Consider the following 24,925-nt stretch of genomic DNA (forward strand, 5'->3'; position numbering starts at 1 on the left):
CACCGAGACTCCCGGGGGGGGGGGGGGGCTTTTTGCGCATGCGTACGCCCGCCCCAGCACCCCGCAGCCTTACGGGAGATGTAGTTTCCGCCTTCACGCAGAGGAGGGCGGGGGGTAGAGGTACTGCGGGGCTTGGCCCGGCGCCAGCCCGCTCTACCTCCTCCCCGGCCTCGGCGGCGGAAGCGGGGCCGGGGCCAGCCGGGCTCTCGGTGGATCCCGCTGTGCAGCGTTGTGGGTGGCTCAGCACAGCCCTCAGTAAAAACCAGCTCCGCTGCAACGCAGGCAGAGCATTGGCCAGGGCTGGGCAGCTGGGGTACTGCGACCCTCTTGTCACAGGGCTCACACCGGTCCTTCCGAGGCAGGTTTGGACACTGCCTCGCTCGGCCCCGGATGGAGCCCCTCAGTGCCACTTCAGTGCCCAGCATCCATACGTGATACCTACACTCCGATCAGTCGCCCAATGACTAGGAGGTGCATGTAAATGGCTTCAGCCCAGGGTGGGGCCGAAGGCAGGGGGACTTGCACTTTGTGGACTAACTACCTCAGAGACGTGTAAGTGGAGAGCCACAAGCCCAAGGGAAATCTACCTAACACCTGTAAAAGGCAAACATGGGAATAAAAACGCATAACCTGGCTTGACACTAAGAACCAGCTCTGATAACGGTTTATGGCCCATTTTAATTCTGATTTTTTTCCCACGCAAAGACGAGACTTATCAGCGTCTCCCCCGCCATTCCTTACGATAGGCCTTGATCTCCCAGTAACCCGCTGTTTTTCTTTCCCTAATTGTGTCAGCCCCTCCCCTGCGCTGTGCTCGCTCCGTGCCCGCCTTCCTGCCACCGTGCCAAAGCTCTGACTTGAACCTAGCTCCAGAGTTGGCTCAGTACAAGATACCACCTTAACACGTCCTTGCCCCTCGCATGAGCTTCCCCAAGCAGGGGCTGACTTCCTCCGGTGCTTCATGATGAAGGGCATGCGGGACATGGAGTTTTCTACTAGAAAGCAGTGGTCGAAAAAATGAAGGGGCAGGAGGGAAACAAAGCAGCTACCCCGCTGAGGGACTCAGCAAGGGCTCCGCCTAGCGAGTCCAAGGGAATGGGGTAAGACTCCGCAGCAAGCTCTGTTCTGACTGCCCCTAACACAACCCAGTCACACGCACAGCACCATACACAGAGCGTCGCACGCAGGAAGAGCGCTCCTAAACCCCGCTGGACCATTTTGCCCCCTCCCGCGCCCCGTAGGCAGAGGCGACCGCGTCCCTAGCAACCCCGCGCGCGGGGATTTGGCCCATGGAGAAGCCGTTTGGGCCGCGCGCCCCGGAGGCCAATTGGCTGCTATGGCTGTCAATCCCAACCGTCCCCTCGGGTTCCGCCCTCCGGATTGGACGGAGAGGTGAGCGCGGCCCGCCCCTTTCCCGGCGCGGCAAGCGTTGCTGCCCGGACTGAGGGAGTCGGCGCCGCCGCCGCTGGTTCGTGCCACTGAGACGCCTTGCTCAGCCCCGTGTCTCTGGGCTGCAGGGTACGGAGTTGCTCCCGGCCTCTTGCGGCTTGGGGGGGTCGGGGGAGCGGCGGCGCCGGGTTGGTGAGGCCGTAACTGGCGCAAGACGGCTCGCGGGTCCCTGCGAGGGGGCGGACGGGGCAGGGAGCGGACGGCAGAGCAGCGGATGGGTCAGGGAGCAGAAGACAGCGCCGCCCTGATAACAGGCAGGGAGACGAGGGCAGGGCAGAGCTGCCCATCCCGCTGGGGGCAGCTGCGCAGGCAGGGAGCGCAAGGCAAGAACAGCAGCCCGTGAGGCAGGGGAAGGGGGTGGAGTGGCACCTAGGGTGTGGGGCTACCTTGTGTCCCCCTCTGTTGTAGGACACTTTTACTTTGTGTCCCTAGGAATTCCCATGTAGCTCATCGGAGACATCTAGTGAAGGTTAGGCTTAAGGAAGAGCCTGTCACTAGTACAGCCTTTTTCTGTGTTTGAAAATGACCCTAGCAATGAGAAGCGGGGCTGGCTGAGGGCACATTCCTTCTTCAGAAGTAACTTGGAAAAGCCAGGTGGGCGTTAAGAACAGAGATCAAAGGCTCATACAGCCATGGAAAAACTTGGCCTTCATAGATTCATAGACATCAGGGCTGGAAGGGACCTCACAAGATCATCGGATCCAGCCCTCTGCCCAAAGGGCGAGCAGGCAGTCAGCTGGGGTCATGTGATCCCAGCAGGATAGGCCTCCAAGTGTTTCTTAAAGGAATCCAGAGTAGGTGCCTGCACCTCTTTGGGGAGTCTATTCCAGGCCCTGGGGACTCAGACAGTAAAGAAGTTTTTCCTTATGTCCAGCCTAAAATGGTCTTCCAAGAGTTTGTGACTGTTGGTCCTAGTCTTCCTAAGGGGTGCCCTGGTGGTGGTGGTGTTTTATTTGCCTCGTGGTGTTTGTGGGTAAAATGGTCCTAAGTGAGGTCATTTAGACACCCCGGGGCCTTTTGAAAACTGGACATAAATGATAAAAAGCTTCAGAAAACGTTACCCAAGGCCTTGTCTCACTCCTCATTGTGGCTAGATCTGAGGCACACTGACAAGGTGCCCTTATGCTTTGGATTACAACTTGTAAATCTGACTGAACTCTTCTGTATTTCCTTCAGAGATGGTGGATCCCAAGGGTGACGTGACAGTTTGAATATGGCAGCCATGGAACACAGCTGTGGTGAACAGGGGCTAGCATGTTCCTCACCGGGGTTATCCCTCCGAGGACTAAATGACTCTGATGAGCTGAGCAAATCCTATCCTTGGACCAACAAGAGCAGGAAAAGCCGGCTTTCTAAACTTTGCCGGAGTAAACCATCTTTGTCTGGTGATTATCCCACAGTATTCTGTCAATGTGAACTTGTTAACTGAAGAGATGTGCATGCTTTTAAATGTCTGTAAGGTTTGCCTTATATATCAGAAATGACAGAATTAATGAAGTAACTGGCAGGGGGAGGGAAGAAAGGGGAGAAGATTATGTTGGTACTAGGGGAATTGAGAAGGGAGGGAATTGAACTTGGAATGTATTCATGGGCTGGGTGTGTCTGTTACATACTAGTCACAGACAGTATAACTGTGTAGATCAGGGGTCCTCAACCCCTGGCCTGTAAGCCAAATCTATCTCTCGGAGCTATGGCTCCCCACAAGTCAGAAAATTTAGTTGCAGGGAGCAGTGTCAATTAATACTGCCACTGCACCCGTACTGCCAAAATACTGAGCCCCACGCAGTCAATCAGGCCTGGCTCAGGCTCTTGCCATGTGGCTGGATGGGGCCCAGGCTGGCCTTGCACTCCACAGTTAGATTGGGCCCTGGCTGGTTGTTCTATCGCTCTCCCCCATGTGGCTGGATCAGGGCCAGGTTGCCCCCCCACCCCATGCAGCATGGGGCAGATGGACCTGGGCTGCCCATTAGGGCTGTGCAAAGCTTTGGGTGCTGATTCGGTTCAGAGGAGATTCGGTCCGATTCGGTGGATGAATCTCTGAATCCAAATCGAATTGGGACAAATTAAAAGGTCCAAATCAATTTGAAGCTCTCTGAATTGATTCAGAAAAGATTCGGAGAGCTTTGGTGATTTGGGCAGTCCCAGCTGGCTGCAGCAGGGAGCTGGACCCTGACTCCATGCTGATAAGTAGGCGGCGAGGGAGGGAAGGCTGGAGGAGGGGGAGGGGACCATGGGGGGACCCGTGCCAGGCCACATTCCCTGCCTGCTTCCCAGTCCCTCAGAGCGCCCCCCAACCCCCACCTGCTCTCCCAGCCACCCCAGTGGCTGCCCTGCCCGGCCCCAGCTCCTGGCTCTTTAAAAAAAGCCTCTAGTTACCCGCTGCTGCCAAGCAAGGGGGGAATCCCTGCTGCCCCCCACTGCCCCTTGCTGCATGGGGGAGCTCTGCCACAAGCTCCCCCCCCCCACCCCTTGGTCCACCCCAGCTCCTGGCCCTTTAAAAAAACCCCAAAACTCTGGACTTACTAGCTGCTGCAGCAGCCTTGGGGCTTCTGGGGGCTCATGGAAAATCCCCCCCATGCAGCGCAGGGCGGCAGGGGTCAACCCCCAGCTGGGCAGGAGCTGGTGAGTATATGGAGCTTTTTTTTTTTTTTTTTTAAAGGGCCGGTAGCTGGGGCAGGCAGGGCAGCCATAGCAGGGCTGGGAGAGCAGTCGCGGGTCCAGGGGCTCATTGCAGAGTCCCACTATGTGGCAAAGGGCAGTGGTGGGCAGCGGGGATCACCCCTCGCTGGGCAGGAACCAGTGAGTGGGGGCTTTTATTTTTCAAAGAGCCGGGGCTGGGAGAGTGGGCAGGGGATGGGGCCTGTGTGACTCAGAAATTCCGTTGATTTGACAGCAGCCGAATCTCCAAATCAGATTTGTCCGAATCAATTCAGGACAGTGATTTGAATCACTGAATCAAATTACTGTCCCCCAAATCGGCTGAATCAGAAGTGAATACTAGCCACTTCATACAGGCCTACTGCCCATCCATGTCCCTATATGCCTGGATCAGCTTGGGCTGCCTTCCCCTCTGCAGCTGAAATGGGGCCCGGCCATTCCTGCCTACCCTGCTGGGATGGGGCTGAGCCATTGCTGCTCAGCAGAATTGGGGCAGGGCCCCTTCTGCCCCATGCTCCAGATTAGGTCCATCATCTGGGTCTGACCCACAGATTGATTTAGTACTGCCCATCTGGCCTGTGGGATGAAAAGTTTGGGCATAACTGGTATAGATACCATCAGACTGCTCCAATTGTGACCTCTTTGCAATGCTGCCTGTTCCTGAAAGCTGCTTCTTTTTTTCAGGAGTGAAATGGTGAGGCTTCATGGTTGATGCTCTGCCACTTCCTGAAGTACCACAGTTTACAGGCAGTGCTGCCAAGACTTTTGGCACAGTTGGTTGACAAGATGTGCACATTCACATAGTTATGAGAACTGAGGACTAGGGTAGCATTTCAATCACAGATCTGCTTTAGTTATGAACAGTTAATTAACTGACTTCTGACTAAACAAATATTTAAAATAACTGCAGTTTAGATTATTAAAACAACAGAATTTTTTTTGCATTTCACTTGGTTTGGGCTAAAGGCAAGCAGAATTATGTTACTGGTTATCATGCAAAAGCACAATTTTTTCAGTCTTTGGGTTATAGCCACTGGAATACTTACTACATCCAATCCAAGCAATTGTATGAGTTAGCAGTGTTTTCATTATTATTAATGTAATTATGAATAGTTTAAGATCCTTCCTTAGCCTCAAAATTTATGTTTTGATGTTTAACTATTTGAAAATTGTTTCAGCTGATGCTTAATCTTTCTCTGAACATTCTCTCTCATGTAAATGCTCCATTTGCAGATTTCTGTAGCTGATTCTCTTTCCTTGTCATAGGGAATGGGTGGAGTTCTTATTGTTTGTCTTCACTGGCTGCTCACAACATTAGTACCAGCAAACTTAGTAACTCTTGGGTTCAACTGGAATCAGACTCCCTGTCCAGTTCATTTAGTAGCACTTCTTATTCCTTCTTGAATGCCCTGACCGTAGAGGAGTCTGCCCAGTCCTTCCTGACTGCTGTACGCAACCCAAACAAAGCTATATTCACTGTGGATATCAGAACAACAGAGGTACCTATTTGTATCTATTAGTACTAACTTAAAAATAAACTTTGTATAATTATGTTATGCCATATAGTGTTGTGTTATATAGACTCAAAACTTGTATTATTTTTACTTGTACTGCTAAGGGAACTTGAGGTCATTCTTTTATTTAAATTCTTGAGATTATCATCCTACAACCACTAACTATCCATTGATCTCAACTGTTTTCTATAATTGGTGAAATATACACAGAGATGACCTGAGCAGGGTGCGGGACACAGGGCAAATCAGCCTGTGCGGGGCCCCACCCCTGGACGTGAGGAAGCCAGTGGCAGATTCAGCGGTGATCAGGAGGTGGTGCCAAGTGGCCGGAGGCACCAGATTTAGCAGTGGAGGGGCAGGAGGGGAATGCCAAGCAGCCAGATGTGAACATAGTGGCAGTGTGGAGTCGCTGTGGCCTCTCCGCCTGGCTCTGGGGGCCCCCCCAAAGCGCAGGGCCTGGGGCAGTCGCCCCAATTCGCGCCCCCCCCAGGGACTGCTCTGAATATAAAAGACAAAAAGCAAACAACAAGTATCTTAAACGTTTCCCGAGTAGGATAGGGAGGAGTAACAACAATTGTTAAGAAAAGTTTTATTCTTAAAAGGTTGTTTGTTTGTTTGTTTGTTTTAAATGTATTAATGCTATGCAACTTTAATTTTACTGTAGTGCATATCAATGACTGACAGTTCAGGCTTTCCCCAAACAGAAAGATGGAGGCCCAATATTTAATCCTCTATTTAGATCTGTAAATTAGCTGTAAGAAGTACAGGGATTGTGTCGCTATTGTACCTTTTTGGGTCTGGGTCAGCCCATCTTATGCCATAGATAATTACTTATTTAAAACTACCAAGTCAGAATTCACAACTGAAGTAGATGGAAGCTGAACTGAAGAGTGAAGTGTGGCTTGATACAGCTTGTAAAGAAGGATCCTTTCTCTATGCTAACATGACCTACTACTTTATTGCTCTGATTCATTTCAAGTAATTGCTGTTCAGTTAAAAGAGTTAGCTAATTGGACTTTAGAAGACGTGAAGTGAAAGTATTGGATGGTATTAAGGCACTTCTGCTGCTTTTAGATTTCTGAAACTATAGTTCTACTCAGGTTTTGCTTATAATCCTTACTTTATAGCTTTATTCCACTCAATATACTTATTTCAACAAGACAAGCAGCATAGGGGTGTATGTAATATATAAGTAAAGACAAAGGCTAATGAGAGGAATGTCTCTGTTCCTCATCAGAGAGCAGATTTAGGTAGATATAAAAATTCTAGGAATACTATGAAGTAAGGAAATAAAACATGTAACAGGATTCATAAAGAAGAGGACTTATAAGGTTACTTCCCCTCTCAATGGCAGTTGAAATTCATGAGCTACTAAAGCAACAACCCAGTAGAAGAATTACAGACAGACTCCTGACTATTTTTCTTCTTTTTTAGATTCGGGTTGCCAATGACAAAGCCTGCAAGCTCCTTGGGTATAGTAGTCATGAGCTGATTGGCCAGAGGTTGTCCCACTTGATATCAAAATCTAAGGGTGTAGTAGAGACCCTGGGAGAGGAGTACTTGGAGGCTGATGGATGTGCAGCTCGGGTTTCTGGGACAGTGGTATGTGAGATGCTCAAACAGATATTCCTGTACATAAGTATACTTATACAGTTATTCCAATTGAAATCTTCAGTATACTTTGATACATCTTTCTGGGTTATATTCGATTCCCTTAATACTTGTGACAGTGAAGAAGAGGGCTTGTTTTTTTTAACTTTGACTGACTTCTTGCTTATATGGGTTTGAATAATGTATACATGTTTCTTGGGAGGCACCTGCAAGACTCTTCCTTGTACTGATATGTACAGTAAGGATGACTGTGACCATGTGAATTCATAATGGATGTTAGGTAAAGAATGAATGCAAATTGCTTAACATGAAACCATTTTTTTTGCTAAAGCAAGATTCCCCAGGACCTGTCTTCTTAACTATCTTTAAAGAAAAAATTCCATTCTTTTGTAGCCATGATGGTCCAGGAATTATGTGAGATGCAAAGATTTCTTAGGGTGATATCTTTTATTGGACCAACTACATAGTTGGGATAGAGGTAGAGAAGCTTTCAAATCCAAGATATTCAAAGTTAGGCAAGAATACTTATCTAACTGTCCCTACTATTTAGTTGGTCTTATGAAATATATCACCCTAGGAAATCCTTGCCTTGTGCATAATTCCTAGACCGTCATGACTATAACATCACTCTAACACTACCATTCTTTTAAATGGCATTCCATGAATTATAAGGTTGTCAAATCTGGTCAATACTATAAAAGATCCATGACTGAACACTTCTATGAAAGTAAAAGAAGAGTTGATATTTTGCCTGCAAGGAAATATAGTTCCAAGGAGGTATAACTTGCTATTTAAGAAAAAAATGCCCCAAAAGACTTGTTCCTGGTATTGTCAGCTGCGCTTGTGTGAAAACAGAGATAGGGCTGTCCAACTACAGTGAAAGCTCTGTTATCTGGCATCCCTCGGGAATGGGGGATGCTGGATAACAAAATATGCTGGTTAATTGAGCGGCCTGGGCCGCCACCCCTCCCATGGGCCCCGCGGGACAGGGAGGTGGGCCCCACATAGCTTGTTTAGGTCCCCCGGGCTGCGGGGGCTTGGCAGCGCAGGCTGCTTTGCCCCAGGCCATGGGGGCTTGGAGAAACCAGAAATGCCACGGTGGGCACTTCTGGTTTCACTTTATCTTACCAGCCGGCATGCCGGTGAATTGAGCGTGCCGGCTTATAAGATGCTGGTTAACAGAACTTTTACTGTACTAAGCACCTGGGGGCTGAATGCCCCATGGGCCTTACTAGCAGGGGCTACATGCCAGTGGGTCGTGGCTGTCCCTGTGGATGTGCCTCTCTCACTGCTGTACCATGCAGGAGCCCCTCTCACTGCTGCAGTGTGTGGGAGCTCTCCTTCCGACCCCCTGCCCCCAATCACTGCTGCACTATGCATCTGTACCCATCCCTCACTGTACTTCATGTCCACACAGGCATTCCGCCTGATCACTGCTGCACCATGCACCTGTGTGGTCCCAGGCTCACTCTCAGCTTTCCCAGCAGTGCTGCACTCACTGCCCTGTCCCACCCCTTGGGGTGGGGGCAGGCAGCAGAAGCTGAAGAAGGGAGGAGGACCTTGAAGACTGGCGGCTGTTGCAGCTGGAGCGGTAGGGAGAGGGGTCATTGGGCAGGAGCCCGGGGGCTGCAGCTTAAGACTTTGTGGGTCACAAGGAGTCCAGGAGCTGCGAATTGAACAGCCCTGCTCTGAAGAAAGATGAACTTCTATCTATTTTTCCCTGCTGGCGTTTTTTTTATCTGAAGAGATTTGTAGCACTTCAGAGCTTTAGCTTCCTCTGCCTTGCAACAAATTTGGGAAGAAAAGTTAAGGTTTGATTAGACCAGGCCCTGGACAAAAATTAAACATCCGTCAGAGATACTAACTCTAAACCGCTGCAATTTCAAGTACTTTATAGGCTCGCTGTTATGGAGTCATGGCATAATGTATACACTCATTCTTTCAAGGGAATGTAAAACAGTAAATGGCCTGGCGTGGATGGTACAGATAACAGAGGAAAGAATTCTCTTGTTCAGGAAGAACCTTCTATGTCAGCAAAACATGAAAGTAGCATTTTTGCTGCTGAAAACTATACAGCTACCTCTTAAAGGTGGAATCTGCACTAATACCATTGACTTGTCTTGTTTCAAAGGTCTGGTAGTTGTTCTGGATTTGGCAACTGCCTATGACCCTCACAAGGTAACCTCTCATACATTTTGCTAGATGGGACTTTAAGTGGAATGACACTCTTATTAATGACATTCCAGGAAACTTTTCAGCTGAGGTTGAAGGAAATAACAGGCTGTATACAGCCAGCCCCCTATATGTTAATGCTATATTTTTTTCCAGCAAAGCAAAGGTACTGTTTCTTTATGAGGTTTTGTGTTAATTGCGGATGCCACATATGAAGTTTAGAAGTCAAAGCTGTTTGATTGATTTAAGCATTAAGAAGTCTTAATGTTACACACTCTTTTCAGATTTGGAAAACCTAAACAGGATTTTTGTTGGGAGAATGAGAAGAGCGGGGGTGTCAAGGGAGAATTCAACAGAGCTGTAACGTTGGAGAGAGATGTATAGATCTATAGTGCCTTCATGCATGTTTATACAGTAAAAGGAAAGTTGGGAAATGGGCTGGTACACATGCATTGGGCAAATTCTTGGTTGCAGACTGCAGTTTAGGAATAGGATATATAAAGGAGTTGCTTTGGTCTCTTATGATCCTGGGCTTTTATGTACTGGCTCAGGTTTCTGGTGTAACTTAGAAAATAACTTAATTTTTCCAGGCCCCAAGGATGAGTAAGTGGGGAAGGGAGGGAAACGTTAGCAAGACTGCCTCAGTTTCCTGTGCTTTGTTCACATTGTAGGTACACCCAAAGAGAGAGCTTGCTTTGGCACTTTCAGGTTTCAGTGCCCTACAATAAGTTTGGGAGCACTGTTGCTTCAAGACTGTTGCATTTGTCTCACTCCTAGTTCATCTATGATTCAATGATTCAGCTTTGCATTCTTGTGATCCTGGCCAGAACTATTTATAAAAGTCCTTCTAATACAATGAGAGGTTCTCATTTAACTATTCTATTTTTAATGAATGCAAGGGGATTTGCCAACAAGAAATGAGACTTTTTGACTTTGCCCAGTTCAGAAACATTAGATGTCCAACAAAAAGTATTTTTAAAACACTGGGAGGGGCAGAGGTCATAAATCAAAATTCATATCTGAAAGCTGACAGGTAAGGGCGAGGCATGGAGTTATGCTGCATCCAATGCTGGTCCTGTTGTTTCTAGGTGGATGTTATAGACTGTAGGAATGAAAAGATCCCTGTCTCAGTTTGGATGAGAAGAATGAGAAGCAAGGATAATCAATGCTGCATGGTTGTGCTGGAACCAGTGGAAAGACTCTCTGCCTCTGTTTTCTTCAGAAGCAATGTGAGTGTTCTGGTCTGTTAGTCACAAAATGAGATGGCAATTTGGCACAAGAGCAAGTGATAAGGTCTTAAAAGCTTCAGTAAACAGCTAGGTAGTCCTGACCCAAAAGTTGGGTGTAGCACTGGCTGGAGCTGGATAGTATGAGTAGACCCTGTGCAGGTTTCTCCCACATAACTTTACCAATTCATCTCATTCTTGACATTCTAAGCTAAACATGTTGGAATGTGCAACTTCTTCTTAAAGGATGTCTTGGGCTAGAATAGTTAGAGTACTGCAAAGGATTTAACAAATATCCTGAACCTCTTGGGTGATTTTGCTGGGGAAAATTATAGAAGGAATCTCACTCTTCACCCTCCCTGGTGCGGCCTGTGCGCCGCTGCGCCGCCCCCCCCCCCCCCCCAACTTACCACATGAGGATTTGAGGTGCAGGCAATGGATTCTGTGCATGACAATGGCCTTTCTTCATGCCACATCTGTATACCGACTCCAGGGCTGTCTTTGGCTTTCTGTCTCTATAGGCACTTTTTATAAGCATTGATAGCATCAGAAACTGCTTTCTGGGAACAGGGTTGACTGTGGTTAAAACATTACAATTACAATATGCATATGCACTTTCTTCCTAAGGGAGAGATTACATCATGTGACCTTCTTTTTACTCATCTCCATGGTTACACATCATTGGAAGAAGTAGTTGGGCTCTACATTACAGATCTGATTCCCTCTGTGCAAATCCCTCCTCCTGGCAAGAAAATTCCAAAGGTACAGTACAGGCTAACAGCAAAGCTATGTCCTATTCTTCACACTGGTGACTTAGATCCTCCACTTCTCTTTGGATTTACTTTGATTTGGTTTTACCAGTTGTGAAACAAATGCAGCCTTTGATGACAGATTTATCACTTGATAATAGGTTTGCAGCCACTTCAGATGGGAGTTTTGGCTATTGTTCAGGCATTTCCTAGTTAGGAATTGAACTAAGGCCCCTGACCTTCATTTTAGGGTCTTTTGGTAAAAAAAGAGTGTGGGGGACATTGGGTTTAGTCCTTTTCTCTCAAATGCCTTTGTGTGCATAGTTTGAACTGCTATATGTATATGTGTATCTCTAGAATCTCAAGATCCAGAGGTCTGTAGGCCGAGCCAGAGAGGGCACAACGTTTCCCCTCAGTTTAAAGCTGAAAGCTACCTTTCCTGATGAGGACAAAGCCCCAGAGCTAAAGGATGGAGTCCTACAAGAGGGCAACACAGGACCTTCCAAGGACTATTCTTACTGTGCTACAGTCTGGGTTTTCACCACCATCAGTGGGCTTATCCTGCTCCAACCAGATGGCACCATCCATGGCATCAACAGCAGTTTTGCTTTAATGCTGTTTGGTTATGAGAAAAAAGAGCTGCTGGGAAAGGTGAGGCTCTAATTTTAAACTTCTCTACCTCCCCATCCTCAAATGATTGGTGTACATCAGAAAGTCTATCAAAGTTGTAAAGTCTCTTTGATGTTGAGTCTGTCTGTCAGCAAAATAATTAGTTCCCCTTGTTCAGTAAGAACTTAGGGTGGAACATGCCCAAGTTAATTTGTCATAAAATCTCAGCCCTCTGATGGAAGGAATTTTGGATACTGCAGACTGCATTTTCTTGTTCACAGTTGTTGATGTGGTTAATGTTTGTCTGACCTTCCACAAAGATGAGGTTGGGTTGCTTTCTTCACCTTGTTCCTTCTTCCCCTTCCCTGCACCCAGTCATGGGTACCAGCTCTCCTCTAGCAAACAGGCAGTCTAAGCTCAGAATGTTGGATTTTGTATTTTAGAACATCACATTCCTGATCCCTGGTTTCTATAACAACATGGGGAAACCTGATGACCACCATCTGCCCCTGCCCTCTCTTGATGACTGCACAGAGACAGAAAATGGAAGTATCTCTGGAGATATTAAAGGAGACTGTCCAGCAGACAGCAATGAAGGTAAAATTACTAGAAAGGCAAGTGGTGTGTCTCAGAAAATGGTCATCTCTTCTGTGAAAGGTGTAGATTTCTATCTAGCTGAAAGTATACTTTTGAAATAATCAGTAACAACGTAGTTGGAAATTTGTACTTCCTCTGCATTCCTAATGACAAGAAACAAAGAACCTGTCAACTCAAAAATGACTACACCATAAATAAGTAATACTTTGAATTTATATAGCACCTTTTTCAATGTCTCAGATCTTTCAAACACAGCATTACGGTAGAGTTCTGCATACCTATGGTATTTAACATTTTTAAAATCCCTAATATTTTGTACCTTAGTTTTAATTGAGTAGCCAACATTCAGTAGCCTATGTTGCTGGGTTGTTTTTGTACACAGAGGTTGAGTTTTTGGGTTTTTTTGGTCTAATACTATGTATTTAGAAAGAATGTAACTAAAGTGTTAATGCTCTGACCACAGGAGGAACCAAAGGAGGCAGTTCTTTGCTCAGTTTCCATGCCTACCTTTTCAGACAACACTGCCTGGAAGGACTGTGTACACTCTCTTTCTTTCTCAGGTATTTAATAGAGTCTTGCTACTACTATCTTCCTTTTTCTTGCTTTTCTCACTCTGAAAAGCACAGCCATCTTTTAAACAATGTACCAGCCTTTGGATTTTGGTTCACTCTTAATTCTCTCAGAGTGAGTACTTGCTTAGTATTCCTGTATGGATAGTGATGTCAGCAGTGGCTTTCTATTTCAACTCTCTTATGCCAAAAAGGAAATTAATTTTACTTCTCTTCATCCAGAGTGAAGGATGACTAACATACTTAGCAGAGATCTGTTATTACTACAGAGCCAAGGTACACTTGCTGATTGCTTCCAAAACCTTCCAGCATGACATTATAAAAAGTTTCCAGTTGTTAAACCAAGCTACAAGAAAACTATAGATCAAAGTACTTTAAATGTGACAAGATAACTGGCAATTGATAGCAGGTTCCCACCTTGGGGATCACTGCTCTGATTTGAAAGCCAGGGAAGAACAAAGAACTTACTGCACTCCTGTGAGATCTACTCCATTTGTTCACTGTTGCTGTTAACATCTTGATTTAGCAAAAGATATTTTGGATGGTTAGTTTTGGTCCTTAACATAACCATTTAAAGTAATTGTAAGCTGCTGCCCAGCAGTTTTTTAGTTCGTTGCTTTTTCATGTGTTTGTTCTGGTGCAGTATCTGGAGAATTGAGCTTCTTCTGTGCTTCTGGGAAATAGATGGGCAATGGCAGTCTCTACTGAGATCATGCCCAGATAGAAAGATTCGCTTGTATTTCTGAAAACTGTTTCAGAAATTTGTGTTCAGTACGCTCAGATAGTCCTTCGAACAAACACAGACCTGCTGGCACTGGAGGTATCTTGCTTATCACTTTTTTTTTCTCCTTTTAACAAACTCTTATAAGCTTGGAATGCTGGATGCTTTATTTTGAGGGAGCCATATTGAACTAAAAAACTGTGGCTGGCTTTAGTTACCAGGTCATTGCTTACCACAACCCTTCTATAAAATACCTTCCTAAAAGTACCCAGTTCAAATAAGACCATGTACTTTTCAGTGGTGTGTCTTGCCATCCAGCACAGTGTTTTTTGTTTATCATCTTATTTTGAACTTTTCCTGTCTTAATAGTTGGTCTCTGGCATCAAGTCTTCAGGTGTGGGTGAGGATCAGTATTTAAATAGTACTGTCAGCATCTGTTAACGACATAATTCATGGGTTTCCTTTTGGAATCAAATCCATGGCTTCCAATCCGTATAGGTTCTATCAGTACAGTAGATTCAAATTGTAAATTAGCACTGTTTAGGTTAGCATTTGTTTGATAGAATTTTGGATAAGGTTTTATGAAGGCTTCAATTATAACTCCTGGCTTAAGCTCAACACTTTTCAGTGTTCTCCTGTTGGGTGGGTTTCTTCCATGCTGGGCCTGGAATGTATTTTAAGGAAAATTTGAGCATAATTCAGTTCTTGAGGAAAACCCAACTTCATGTATGTGCGCATCTTGTAGAGATCAGCAGTAACTTGGAAAGTAGGCTAGATAAGTCTTAAACTCAAACTGTTTCAGAAGGCTCTTTCCTACAAGAAAATCCATCTTGATTAGCATTCCTTTGTAATAATTCAAGAAAGGATTTGGATTTCTTATATTGCAAAAGATAGAGCTTCCTATTGTAGCATGAGTCTGTGCCAAGACACTTTCTGGCAGCTGAACATTAAGGCTAACTTCTCTTCAGGAGGGATTCCGCTGGAGGTGCTGGAATCATGCCACCAGAGAGCTTGGCTCTAAAGCCATGAGTTTGGAGAAGTGAGGTGAGAGTAATGGACTATCATAAAATACATGAAGCAAATGGTAGCTAGATCAAGACTTGAGTAAATGTTTCACTTTTCCATTAGGTTTTGGCTCTACGATACTGTTCTGACACTAGGAATAGAGCATTCCTTTTGATTTTTGTGCTTAGAACCAAGTCATCTTCAAAAAAAAAAAAAAAAAAAGTCTTCAGGTGTAGAGATGCTTCCTCATTGAAGCACTGATTTATCTTTTACTACGTTGATTCTTGGGGAACAGTTATGGAACTTAGTCTTAGCTTATTCACATTATGTCTTTATTCTGTAGCTGCATTCAGCATAGTTTATCTGTAATATTATAATTTGTTTGCTTTACCTTGCCTCTTCACTCTTGCACTCTCTTCATGTCCCCATAATGGGGTTCTAGTTCCCCTCTTGCTGTGTCTTTTCTCAGCTGCTTACCCTTTCCTAGGGTTGGGTGTTTGACCAGTGAAATAAAGTTTGGTCAACTGACCAGTTAAATACTGGTCAAAAATTGTAAAAAATTGTCAGTTGTTCCAAATAAGACACAGAACAAGCACAACTTTTCCATTAAGAAATGTGTCAAAAACAATAAAAAATAATATTTCTGTCAAGAAAATTGCAAAAAATATAGTTTGCTTTTATAAAATTGCTATAATCTTTGACCAGTCAAAAATATACAGTCAATTGACAATATTTGACCGGTCAGATGGCTGGATTGCCAGCTGTGCCCTTTGCTCTCCTGTATGTGATCACAAGAGCAACTTTGAAATTTTTTTCTCCAGTTCAAACTCCAAACTTACCCCAATATTAAAACTCATGTATTTGCCCTAGGATTTCCCTAGGCCTCTGAGCAGTGGCTCATGTTTTAGTTTTAAATAGCAGTCCCACTTTATTTGTTTCTCTACTGTTTATGTGATAAGCAGGGATCCTGGTTTTCCGTTTCCCACGGAAAAACAGAAAACCACAGGTTTCCCCTTTTTATCAGAGAAAATGCAAATTTCTCCTTTTAGCAGAGAAACCCGTGGATTCCCTGCTTTTGCAAACAGCTTTGCAGGCTGGTTGAGCTCCAGCCTACAAGAGCTGTTTGCAAACAGGGCAGGAAACCCCCCACCCTGCCCAGAGGGAGAAGGGGAAGGGTAGGGCCTGAGGCTCTCAATCAGCCACAGCTCTGCTCAGCTCAGTTCAGCTTCACTCTTCGCTCCTGGAGCCTGAGGTAAGTGGGGCTTGCAGGGAGTTGGGGGCTCTTCTGGCAGGGCTGGGGGGTTGCAGGTCATGGCTGTGGGGCACTAGCAGGGGTGGAGGGGCCATGAGCTGGCTCCGCCCCTACTTGAGCAGGTGGAGCAGTGTGGGAGCCGGTTCCGTGCTGCTCCTGCTGCACCTGCCTGCTGTTGGGGGCAGGGAGCCCCATAGTCCCTGGCCCTATAGCCCTGGCAGCTGGGGGCCCTCTCCAGCAGGGCCAGGGGGCAGGGGCTGTGGGTGGGGGAAGAGGCACGAGTAGGGCAGGGGGGCTGTTGTGGGGGCAATGAAAGGCACCAGCAGGGTTGGGATGGCTTTGGGGGCGAGTGAGGGGCACCAGCAGGGCTAGGGGGAGGCTGCAGGGGACTTTTAATTTTAATAACAGATTTTAGGGTTTTTATCAGAGAATTTGTGATTTTTTTTTTATCAGAGAAAACCAGGATCTGTGGTGATAAGGGAGCACTTTGCTATGCTGGGAGTGTGCAGAATTGTGGTCTGCTTTGTTGCCGTGGTCAAGTCCATTGAGTAACCTATCAAGTATGGGACAAAGACAGCAGGGCAACTCCTAGGTTTTTAATTTAGTATGGATTAAAGACTAAATCAAGATTGTTTTGTAACTTACTGGTACAGATGCAGTCCTGCTGCAAGAGGAGGAACCAAAGCTAGCAGCAAGTCAGGGAGAAGACTTCTTTCCAAGGGCAGAGACCCAGCTACAGAGTGGGAGTCACCTGGCATCTACTGTCTCATCCCATGCAGTAGCATCCACAACTTTTAATGGGTAGATATTAAACACACACTGTCAACTCTTCTAAAAAAAACAAACAAACCCCAACCAGTTAGCAGCAATTGCAAAAAATAATGGTTTCCATTATTTGTAAAGCTTCAGTGGGTGAGTAGATGGAGCATGAACATTCGTTTTCTAGAGCTCAGGCCCTATCTGAAAGGCAAGTAAAGACTTTTGCCTAATTTCATTTCTTACTTAGTCCTACCCACACTAAGACTATTCAGTTATCAGACTCCCAACTCTGACACACAAAGGTCACTTTCTTCCAGCCCAGGAGAGAGAAATAGACACTAAACCAGGAACAGAGGTAAGGAAGTGCTCTCACGCAGTTTCATTTGTATTGTTTTTTAACATTATTTGGCCCCTTGTCCAGCCAGTGTTGGAAATCAATTTAAATGGAACCAAATTTTAATGGCAGCTATTTCCTTTTGAAGGCTACTGTACACAGGATAAAAGTTTTGGCTCATCTAGTTAATAGCCTGCCTTGTAGAATTCTGTAATTCTTTTAGTAAGGCAGCCTATCTGTCATGCTGCATCTCTTACAGCTCTTCCCTTTCTTTGCTCCCCTGTAGCACAAAGTCATTCTACATAAGGACTTGGTTGTCACATTCAGTTTAAGTAGCAAATGGAAGCTTCTTGTATCTGGCTATATTGTACCTCATTCAATGCTTCCCCTGAATTAAAAATTGTAAACTTTTAGAAAAGCAGCAATAATCTGATAAACAACCATTTCATTATGACACTGGCCTCTTACCCTGACTGTATGGTCTCCTTTTTCCTTTGTTCCCTTGTCTGCATCCATTTATTTTCTCTTGTCTTATATCCACAGTGCGTGCTCTCTGAATCAAGGACAGTTGCTTTATTTTGTATATTTATGCAGTGCCTGGCACTTCGGGTTGCTGATCAATTACTAGTGTTCCTAGGTGCTGCAGCAATAGTAATACTATTAGATAAAATTAAACCTGAGAACTTAAGTAGTCAGAAATAAGTGAATTAGAGAGAAGTTATGTCATCCCCCTAGGCTGCAGCTTATTTTTATTTCATTGCGGAAAGTTCTTTCTTGTTTTAGATCTGTTTCTTAGGGCTCTACTGGAACTACATTTGATGTCCAGTCCCATCTGCTGCTCTACTACATTAAAATTTTCAACTTGCCACAAGGTGCAAAGTTAGCACCAAAAGTGTGTTTCATTTTTTTGTTTGAGTCTTAAAAAGGACAAATGAAAAGGTTAAATAGTTAGTGGAGGTCTGTGCATTGACCTTTCTTGTTCTTTTTGTGACTTTTACACAACCAGTACTTTTTTATCCCTGCAGTGTGAACTACATTGATGCTGATGGCTTGCCAGCCCATGACAAACTGTCTTTGCTTGACAGCCAATATGACAGAGTCTTCAGTGCAAACAAAACTGCAGAATTTAATAACTTGAACCAGATCCTTTCTGCAGCAGACTCTTCTAAACCATCTGTTTCAGAGCAATCTGTTATAGGTCCAGGCATACAAGTCCACTTGAGAGACGATGCATGTCTGGTACCACCTGAGACACTGAAGGTGAATGTCAATGGTGCCAGTAGCTTGTCTGGCTTGTTACAAGATGGGCATCCAGATCTGAACAGTCAACAGAGCTTTGTATCACCATGTGAAATTACAGAGTGTCAGCATTCTACTGAATCTCCAGGAATGGCTACTTCAGCTGCTGCTGCTTCAATTCCTGTTCCCTGCACTTTAAAAGACCATCTAGGAACCAATACCACTTTGATTGGACCTTCTGACATTACTTGTCTCTCCTTTGGGACACCAACATTGGATGAAACTTGGCTTGGAGCAAAAACTGACTGCAAACGAGACATGCAAGCCCATGTGTCAAATACAAACTTAGAGTCTGTTTTTAAAAACTCCAGCTCTGAGTATGTTACAGTAGAAACCTGTATGCTAAATGCAACTTCATTCTTCCCACAAGGTGGAAAGAAGAATTCTTATAATATGTGTTCAGGAAGTCTAACAGTTTGTGATGCCACTGTGTCAGCAGTTGCTACTAAGGACAAAGAAAATGAAGAACTCGCCACTGAACTGAATTGTGTTTGTTCTGGCCTTGGAGAACTAAATCTGAATATTAATGCAGGGCTGCCATCAGCCAATGGTTCAAGTGCTGCTTTGGATCTTGTGAAGAAAGCCTTGTCCTATGCAGTGGACTGTGGTTTAAATGTGAACAGCATCCAAGCTCAGAAGAACAGTGCCTCTTCAAGTGAACAGGGAGAACAGCTGTTAAGTGGTGTTTCCTCCACTGGTGGCCAGTGTTGGCAGAACTCCAGTAGACATTTAGAAAATGCTCAGAAAGAATCCTTTAATGTCTCTACTACAGGGTCTGAAACCTCTGCAGAGAACATGAGGGATCATCTAAGCACGAGCCCACTAAATGCGGATGTGAATTCCCGAGAAGAACATCCAATGTTAGGGCAGCAGAACTTAAAGACACAAGTAACGTCCACCCCCGTGAAACAAGAAGGCATGCTGTCCCCAGCAGCACCTCTTCTGACTGAGATCCTGGAAGGCAGCTATGCTGGGAACTGCTATCACAGGGATAGTTCTCGACTGAGTGAGTGAAAAAAGTGAGACTTTGTTTGTCCTTTTGAAGCTCTTGACTGGGTATTTCTTTCCTTCGTGAAGAAATGCAGTGAGTTGTAGGTTAGAGGTTTAAAGTCAGGAGAAAGGAGACTGGCATTTCTTAGGGAAAAACATTATGCTGAGGACCAGTCTTTTTTCATTTTCCACACAGTGTGAAATGCAAAAGTAAATAGTAAAGGATGAAAAGTAACCTATTCTAAAAATTAATTCTGTGTAAGAGTCTTAGATATTGTTCAAAACACACTTGAGACTCTTTGTCATAATAGCCTTTTTAACTGAAAGCTGCTAAAACTGTGTGAATCTGCTGAAACAGATTTTGCTTGCTCCTTCAGCTCAATTCAGTGACCTCCTGTGCATGCTGTTTGTTGTTCAGTGGCTCCCTCCATAGTTCCCCCTGTGACAGACCTTTACATCAACTTGCTGCTTCTCACGCTGAAGTCACTTCTGTTCCCTGGTTGTTCTTAAAGATCTATAACAGCTTGACTAACAGTCACTTCTTAAACTTCATTAGATGGCAAATTCCTTTTCATGTCAACAGGAATTAGTTTAGGAAGGAGTTTTGGAATTTGAGCATAAAGTGGAAAATCTTAATGGCTTCTAATCTTAAGTATCAGAGTAGCTGGCTGAATCCTTTCTGTGTACTAGTTAACTCTCTTTCTGTTTGTGGGGGTGTCTTATTCTGATGTAACACTGTTCTAACTGGGTCTGAATGCTTGTCTTATGGGACCTGTGTTTCTGAAGGCATACTCTTTGAAGTGAAGCGTGTGGAACTGCAGGACCCTGCTACACTCATTTGCGTCTGGGTGGTGAAAGACCTTCTTCAGAGCCAAAAAGAAGCAGCAGCAAAGACTCAGCTTTTGCTCTCCAGTCTAACCAGTTCTGCCCAGTCTGTAGCAGATCTGTCTGCATTCAGTCTGGGAGAAGTGAGTAACTCTTTCACTTAATGATTGAAAGTCTCTCTCTTCTTTCTGCATCCTCCCCAAGCTGAAGCTGAAATGAAAATATGCTTTGTAGTGGCTTTTTAAGTTGGGGAAAATATTGTTACTGTTTTGACCCATGATACGTATCGTAGAAATGAAGGACATTTTGTTAACATAACAAACCTTCCTTTTTCTTTTCTTTTCTTTTTTTTTTTTTTAAACACCTTTCTATTCTGCAAGTTTTTTGGAGAGCTTAGATGTTTTGGACTGTCTTTAATATTCAGACAAGATAAACTGGTTTAGTTCAGTGTAGTATTTTAAGTCCAGAGTAGAGGTTTGAACCAATCTAACAAGACCAGTTTTCAAATCAGCTTAGTTACACTGGCACATTTCATCCAAAGCTTTATATCGGGTGTATTGCATGGCCATGTGCAAAGATTTACATGACTTTCCCTAGCCTTACTAACGGAGCCTTTCTTCCTCCCTCCCCATCACCTCGTCTCTCTTAGTACTGATTTATGAAAGTGCTAAGTTTTAAAAAAAGGAAATACTTGGCTAAAGAAATATTAGCAAACTGACGTATCTCAAGGTAATATGCCGTTGGTTCCGGCTGCCAGTAATGGGCCTTCAGCACAATATATGGAGGATTATCAAGGACATGATAATGCATGCATGAAACAGAGTGGAACCTAACACAGCATTTCTTAGAACTGTTTTTTAGTTTACTAGAACATAGCTTGTTCTATTAATAGTAAGTTGCAAATCTGACATGCTCTAACCAGTGTAATTCCTCTAATGGGAAAATAGCATTATTCTAATCTGATAAAAACAGACATCAGTGACTTTTCTAGTTCCAATAAATGGTGATTCCCCAAGGTTACCTTTTTTAAACTTGGATTTTGTAAAGATTATGGTTATCCTAGGGTTTTAGGAATATAAACACAGGGGTGCATCTTCACAAACGTGCACATGCTGTTTGTAGTGCCTCAAAGCCATTTGAGGTGCTGCAAACTGCATGTGGTGCTTCTAATTTGCAGCATGGTGCTTTGTGGGGGGAGGGGGGCGGTTGTTTTGTTTTGTTTTATTTTGTTTTGTTTTGTTTTCTGACACCAGGAGATTCTAGTGTCAAAAAACAAAATGCTGCTAAGAAAAAGTGGCATAGCACATGTGGCAGCAGCGTACACTGCCAGAAACTGGAGCCTGGCTAATCAGACCCATAGTCTGGCTGCCAGCCAGGCTCCAAGCAGCCAGCTCAGCGCTGCCACTGTCCTGGCCCAGGACTCCAGGTAAGGCTGCCAGGGTCAGCACAGGTGCTGGCCCCAGCCTCCCCTACCCTACCCAGGTCCCTCTGCTGCGCATTGGAGTGTGTGCAGGGAGGGTGCTGCTGCTATTTGTCCCAGGGGAAATGCGTGCCCCTGAACATGCATGCTTATGGGGACATACCCTAGGGGTTTTTTTAAGTTTCAACAGTTACAAATGTCACTCCTCAGTACAGAGAAGCACGATGGTGTGTTTTGTATATGCTTAAGAGAAACTTTCCTAGATAGGTCAATGTAAAGCAGCATACAGTGGTTTAAAAAAAATAGGTTTCTTTGAGTGTGTTTAAACAAAGTATGAAATAGGGTGAATGCACAGTTAAATGTGTATGCTCTCTCTCTTTCTCTCTCTTTCCCTGCCAAAACAATATACAGTACCGTGGGATTTAAACCCTAATCCAATTAAAGTGGATTTTTTTAATTATAAAAAGAACAAAAGACAATGGGCTTGACTGAAGTATTCCAAATTCCAGAATATATCCAAAAGAACCTCTTCAGTCACTCTGTAATGATTACTAAATGAAAGGTGGCACATAATAGTTTATTAAACTAATGGGCATTACATTTAGAACTAGTAAAAAAGTACTTTCACACTTCAACGTGGCATGCACAGCTGTGGAATTCTATGCTATATTTTAGGTCAATGAAACAAATTATCCTGACTGGGTTTTAAAACCTCCATGGTTCTGACTGTTGAGAACATCTACAGCTGAACAAGTTAAAATGTTGAAGTGATCCAGTTCCTTGTTCAGATGATAATGTGGCCATCTATCTTGTGGTGGTAATTTAAGGTGATTTTCCTTACCTGTAGAAATTTGCATAATTATCAAAGTACATTTTCTTCTGTTTCTCTTCCATTCTCTGGATTCTCCAGTCTAGATAACTGTGGGAGTTGAGCTACTGAACTAAAGGAAAAAACTTTTAGTCCAGTTCCTATAATATGTGTAGGTCTTTTTATCAGAGTTAAACTGGCAATCTTCCCTGTAGTTGTGAAAACGAACCTTCCATTTAAATAGCTTTTTCTTCATTTTTATAAATGTTTTATTCATTTGCTCATTCACTTTTTTCTATACTTCTTATTTCAGGTGATCAGAACAACACCGTTGTTTGAGAACTCCCGAAGAGCTGAAGAGCTGGAAAGACTGAGGGCTTGCGAGGGAGAGTATGCAAAAAAATATGATACAGTTAATCTCATTGGCAAAGGAGCTTTTGGCTTTGTCTGGACTGCGAGGTGCAAGAATAAGGATGAGGAGGTGAAGGAAAAATATTTATTTATGTAATACAATTATTGAAAGAGCCAGGGTATCCTGGAACAGAATACCAACCCCAAGCTACCAAAACCCTTTGCCACTGGCAGTCTAGACAGGAAGGGATTCAGATTGATTAGTATGTCCTTGTCAAATAGGGTATGGGCAAATAGGCTGCTAACCATTTTGAGTCTAATTCAGTTAATTGAAAGTCTGAGAGAATTGTGGCCTGGATCTCAACAACTACCCTGGAGTTAGCTCCTCAAGAAGTATATATAGAGAGAGAGGCAAACTGCATATGAGGCCCTGATCCTTCAGTGACCTAAGTGTGTGCTTAGCTTTACAATTCAACTCCCATAGCTTCAGTGGGAGTGCCCTAGTTTTGATTGATAAGAGAAGTAGAACTAAGTTCAGAGAACCATTTGAAAGCAAGTGGTGATGTATGTGTTAAGAACAGTGGGTAGCACATACTGGATTACTTCTAGAATCCAAATGTTGGTGCATTAAGAAAAGATTTGCAGTTAATGCAGATGTGAAAGTCACCAGCATTTTTGTCATTAACTTTCTGAATTACTGGGTACCCTTTGCAAAACAGCCTGTTGGAGAACTTAAGAAGGTTGTAATCATTTTAGTCCACTTGTATTTTATTACATGTACAGGTTGTTGTGAAGTTCATTTGGAAAGAGAAGGTGTTGGAAGACTGCTGGGTAGAAGATCCTGAGCTGGGGAAAGTTACTCAGGAGATTGCAGTCCTAAAAAGGCTGCAGCACCCCAACATTATTAAGGTACATAACATATTAAGAGCTCCCAGCTTTTAAGGTTCAAACTGCCTTCAGTTTTTTCCTGTCTTTCAAACTAATCTTGGATCAGGAAGCAGTTTTCCATGGATAGAACTCCTTGTCCTTTAGATTTTTAAGTAGCAATCATAACGAATATTCATATTTTTGCATATGCTTAATATGATTTTACTAAATTAATTCTGAGATTTAAAACAAACTGACCAAAACACTTTCTGATCACAGTAAAACAGCCTTAGGGTCTTTAACAGACTGGTTAAACTTGCCTAATTTAAGAAGCTTGCTCTCTGGCTAGTCGGCTCACAAACATTTGGTAATGTTTGCTATGGTTAATGATCTTTATGCAAATCTGATCATGCAGATATTAAGACTGATTACTATGTGTTATTCAGCATGGGGAGTATTGTGAGTGTTCCACAAAATGAGGGGTACCTGCGTTCATGCCATACGGGAGTTCTCTGGTTCAGTTTGCGTCCAGATTTCTTTCTAGGACACATTGCTTTGATGGCAGGAAACAGACTTTTTACAGTTGAAAATGGTAGTGTTGGAGTGAGGTTGCAGTCATGATGGTCTAGGGATTATAGTTACAGTTCTTTAACAGCAGACCTGTTGAAGAATGTCTTGCATTCAAAAACTTGTCTGACTTCATCCCAGCCATGCAGTTGATCCAATAAAATCTATCACCCACAAAAAATCCTTGCCTTTCAGTTAAGAATGGCTTTTAAATTTTGCATGACTGTCACAGTGTTCATCTGACTCATTCTGGTTAGCTAGTATTTTCTTTAAATAGAAGATGAGTTCTTTTATGGGATTTTTAATTGAAAGAAAACTTCTGAAGTTTATAGAAAGGTCTGAGTAGATAATGATTGTCTGTTACTCTCCCTGTCTCAGAGTTGATCCTTGAGAAATTAGCCTACTGTTTAGATTTCTGGGGATATGTAGAAAAAGATGGGTAATTCACACAAGATATGAAGGACCTGTTTTATTGACATTTGCTCTCATTAGGGGCTCAAACTGATCACCATGAAACTGGTGAAGCCTTCTTTTGAACATCTTGCATACCTGTTACTTTGATGTTCTTAGTGG

The 24,925-nt window shown here is 44.0% G+C and overlaps 1 protein-coding gene across 2 annotated transcripts in view; it reads left to right on the plus strand.

The window, feature by feature from the left end:
- Positions 1-1,408: 1,408 nt before the first annotated feature.
- The window catches only part of PASK (PAS domain containing serine/threonine kinase), a 33,055-nt gene continuing 9,538 nt past the window's right edge, over positions 1,409-24,925 (plus strand). For both annotated transcript variants that reach the window (XR_002094207.2, XM_019499854.2), the window contains exons 1-13: positions 1,409-1,518; positions 2,626-2,834; positions 5,374-5,606; positions 7,056-7,223; positions 10,493-10,633; positions 11,258-11,392; positions 11,737-12,030; positions 12,432-12,585; positions 16,786-16,933; positions 18,251-19,530; positions 20,301-20,482; positions 22,881-23,048; positions 23,702-23,827. Coding sequence is in view for 1 of the 2 variants with exons in the window: in XM_019499854.2 (XP_019355399.1) it covers positions 2,663-2,834; positions 5,374-5,606; positions 7,056-7,223; positions 10,493-10,633; positions 11,258-11,392; positions 11,737-12,030; positions 12,432-12,585; positions 16,786-16,933; positions 18,251-19,530; positions 20,301-20,482; positions 22,881-23,048; positions 23,702-23,827 (3,201 nt within the window). In the remaining variant the exon portion in view is untranslated. The remainder of the gene's footprint in view (positions 1,519-2,625; positions 2,835-5,373; positions 5,607-7,055; positions 7,224-10,492; positions 10,634-11,257; positions 11,393-11,736; positions 12,031-12,431; positions 12,586-16,785; positions 16,934-18,250; positions 19,531-20,300; positions 20,483-22,880; positions 23,049-23,701; positions 23,828-24,925) is intronic.

Source organism: Alligator mississippiensis, chromosome 7 (genome assembly GCF_030867095.1).
Source record: "Alligator mississippiensis isolate rAllMis1 chromosome 7, rAllMis1, whole genome shotgun sequence".
Taxonomy (NCBI): domain Eukaryota; kingdom Metazoa; phylum Chordata; order Crocodylia; family Alligatoridae; genus Alligator; species Alligator mississippiensis.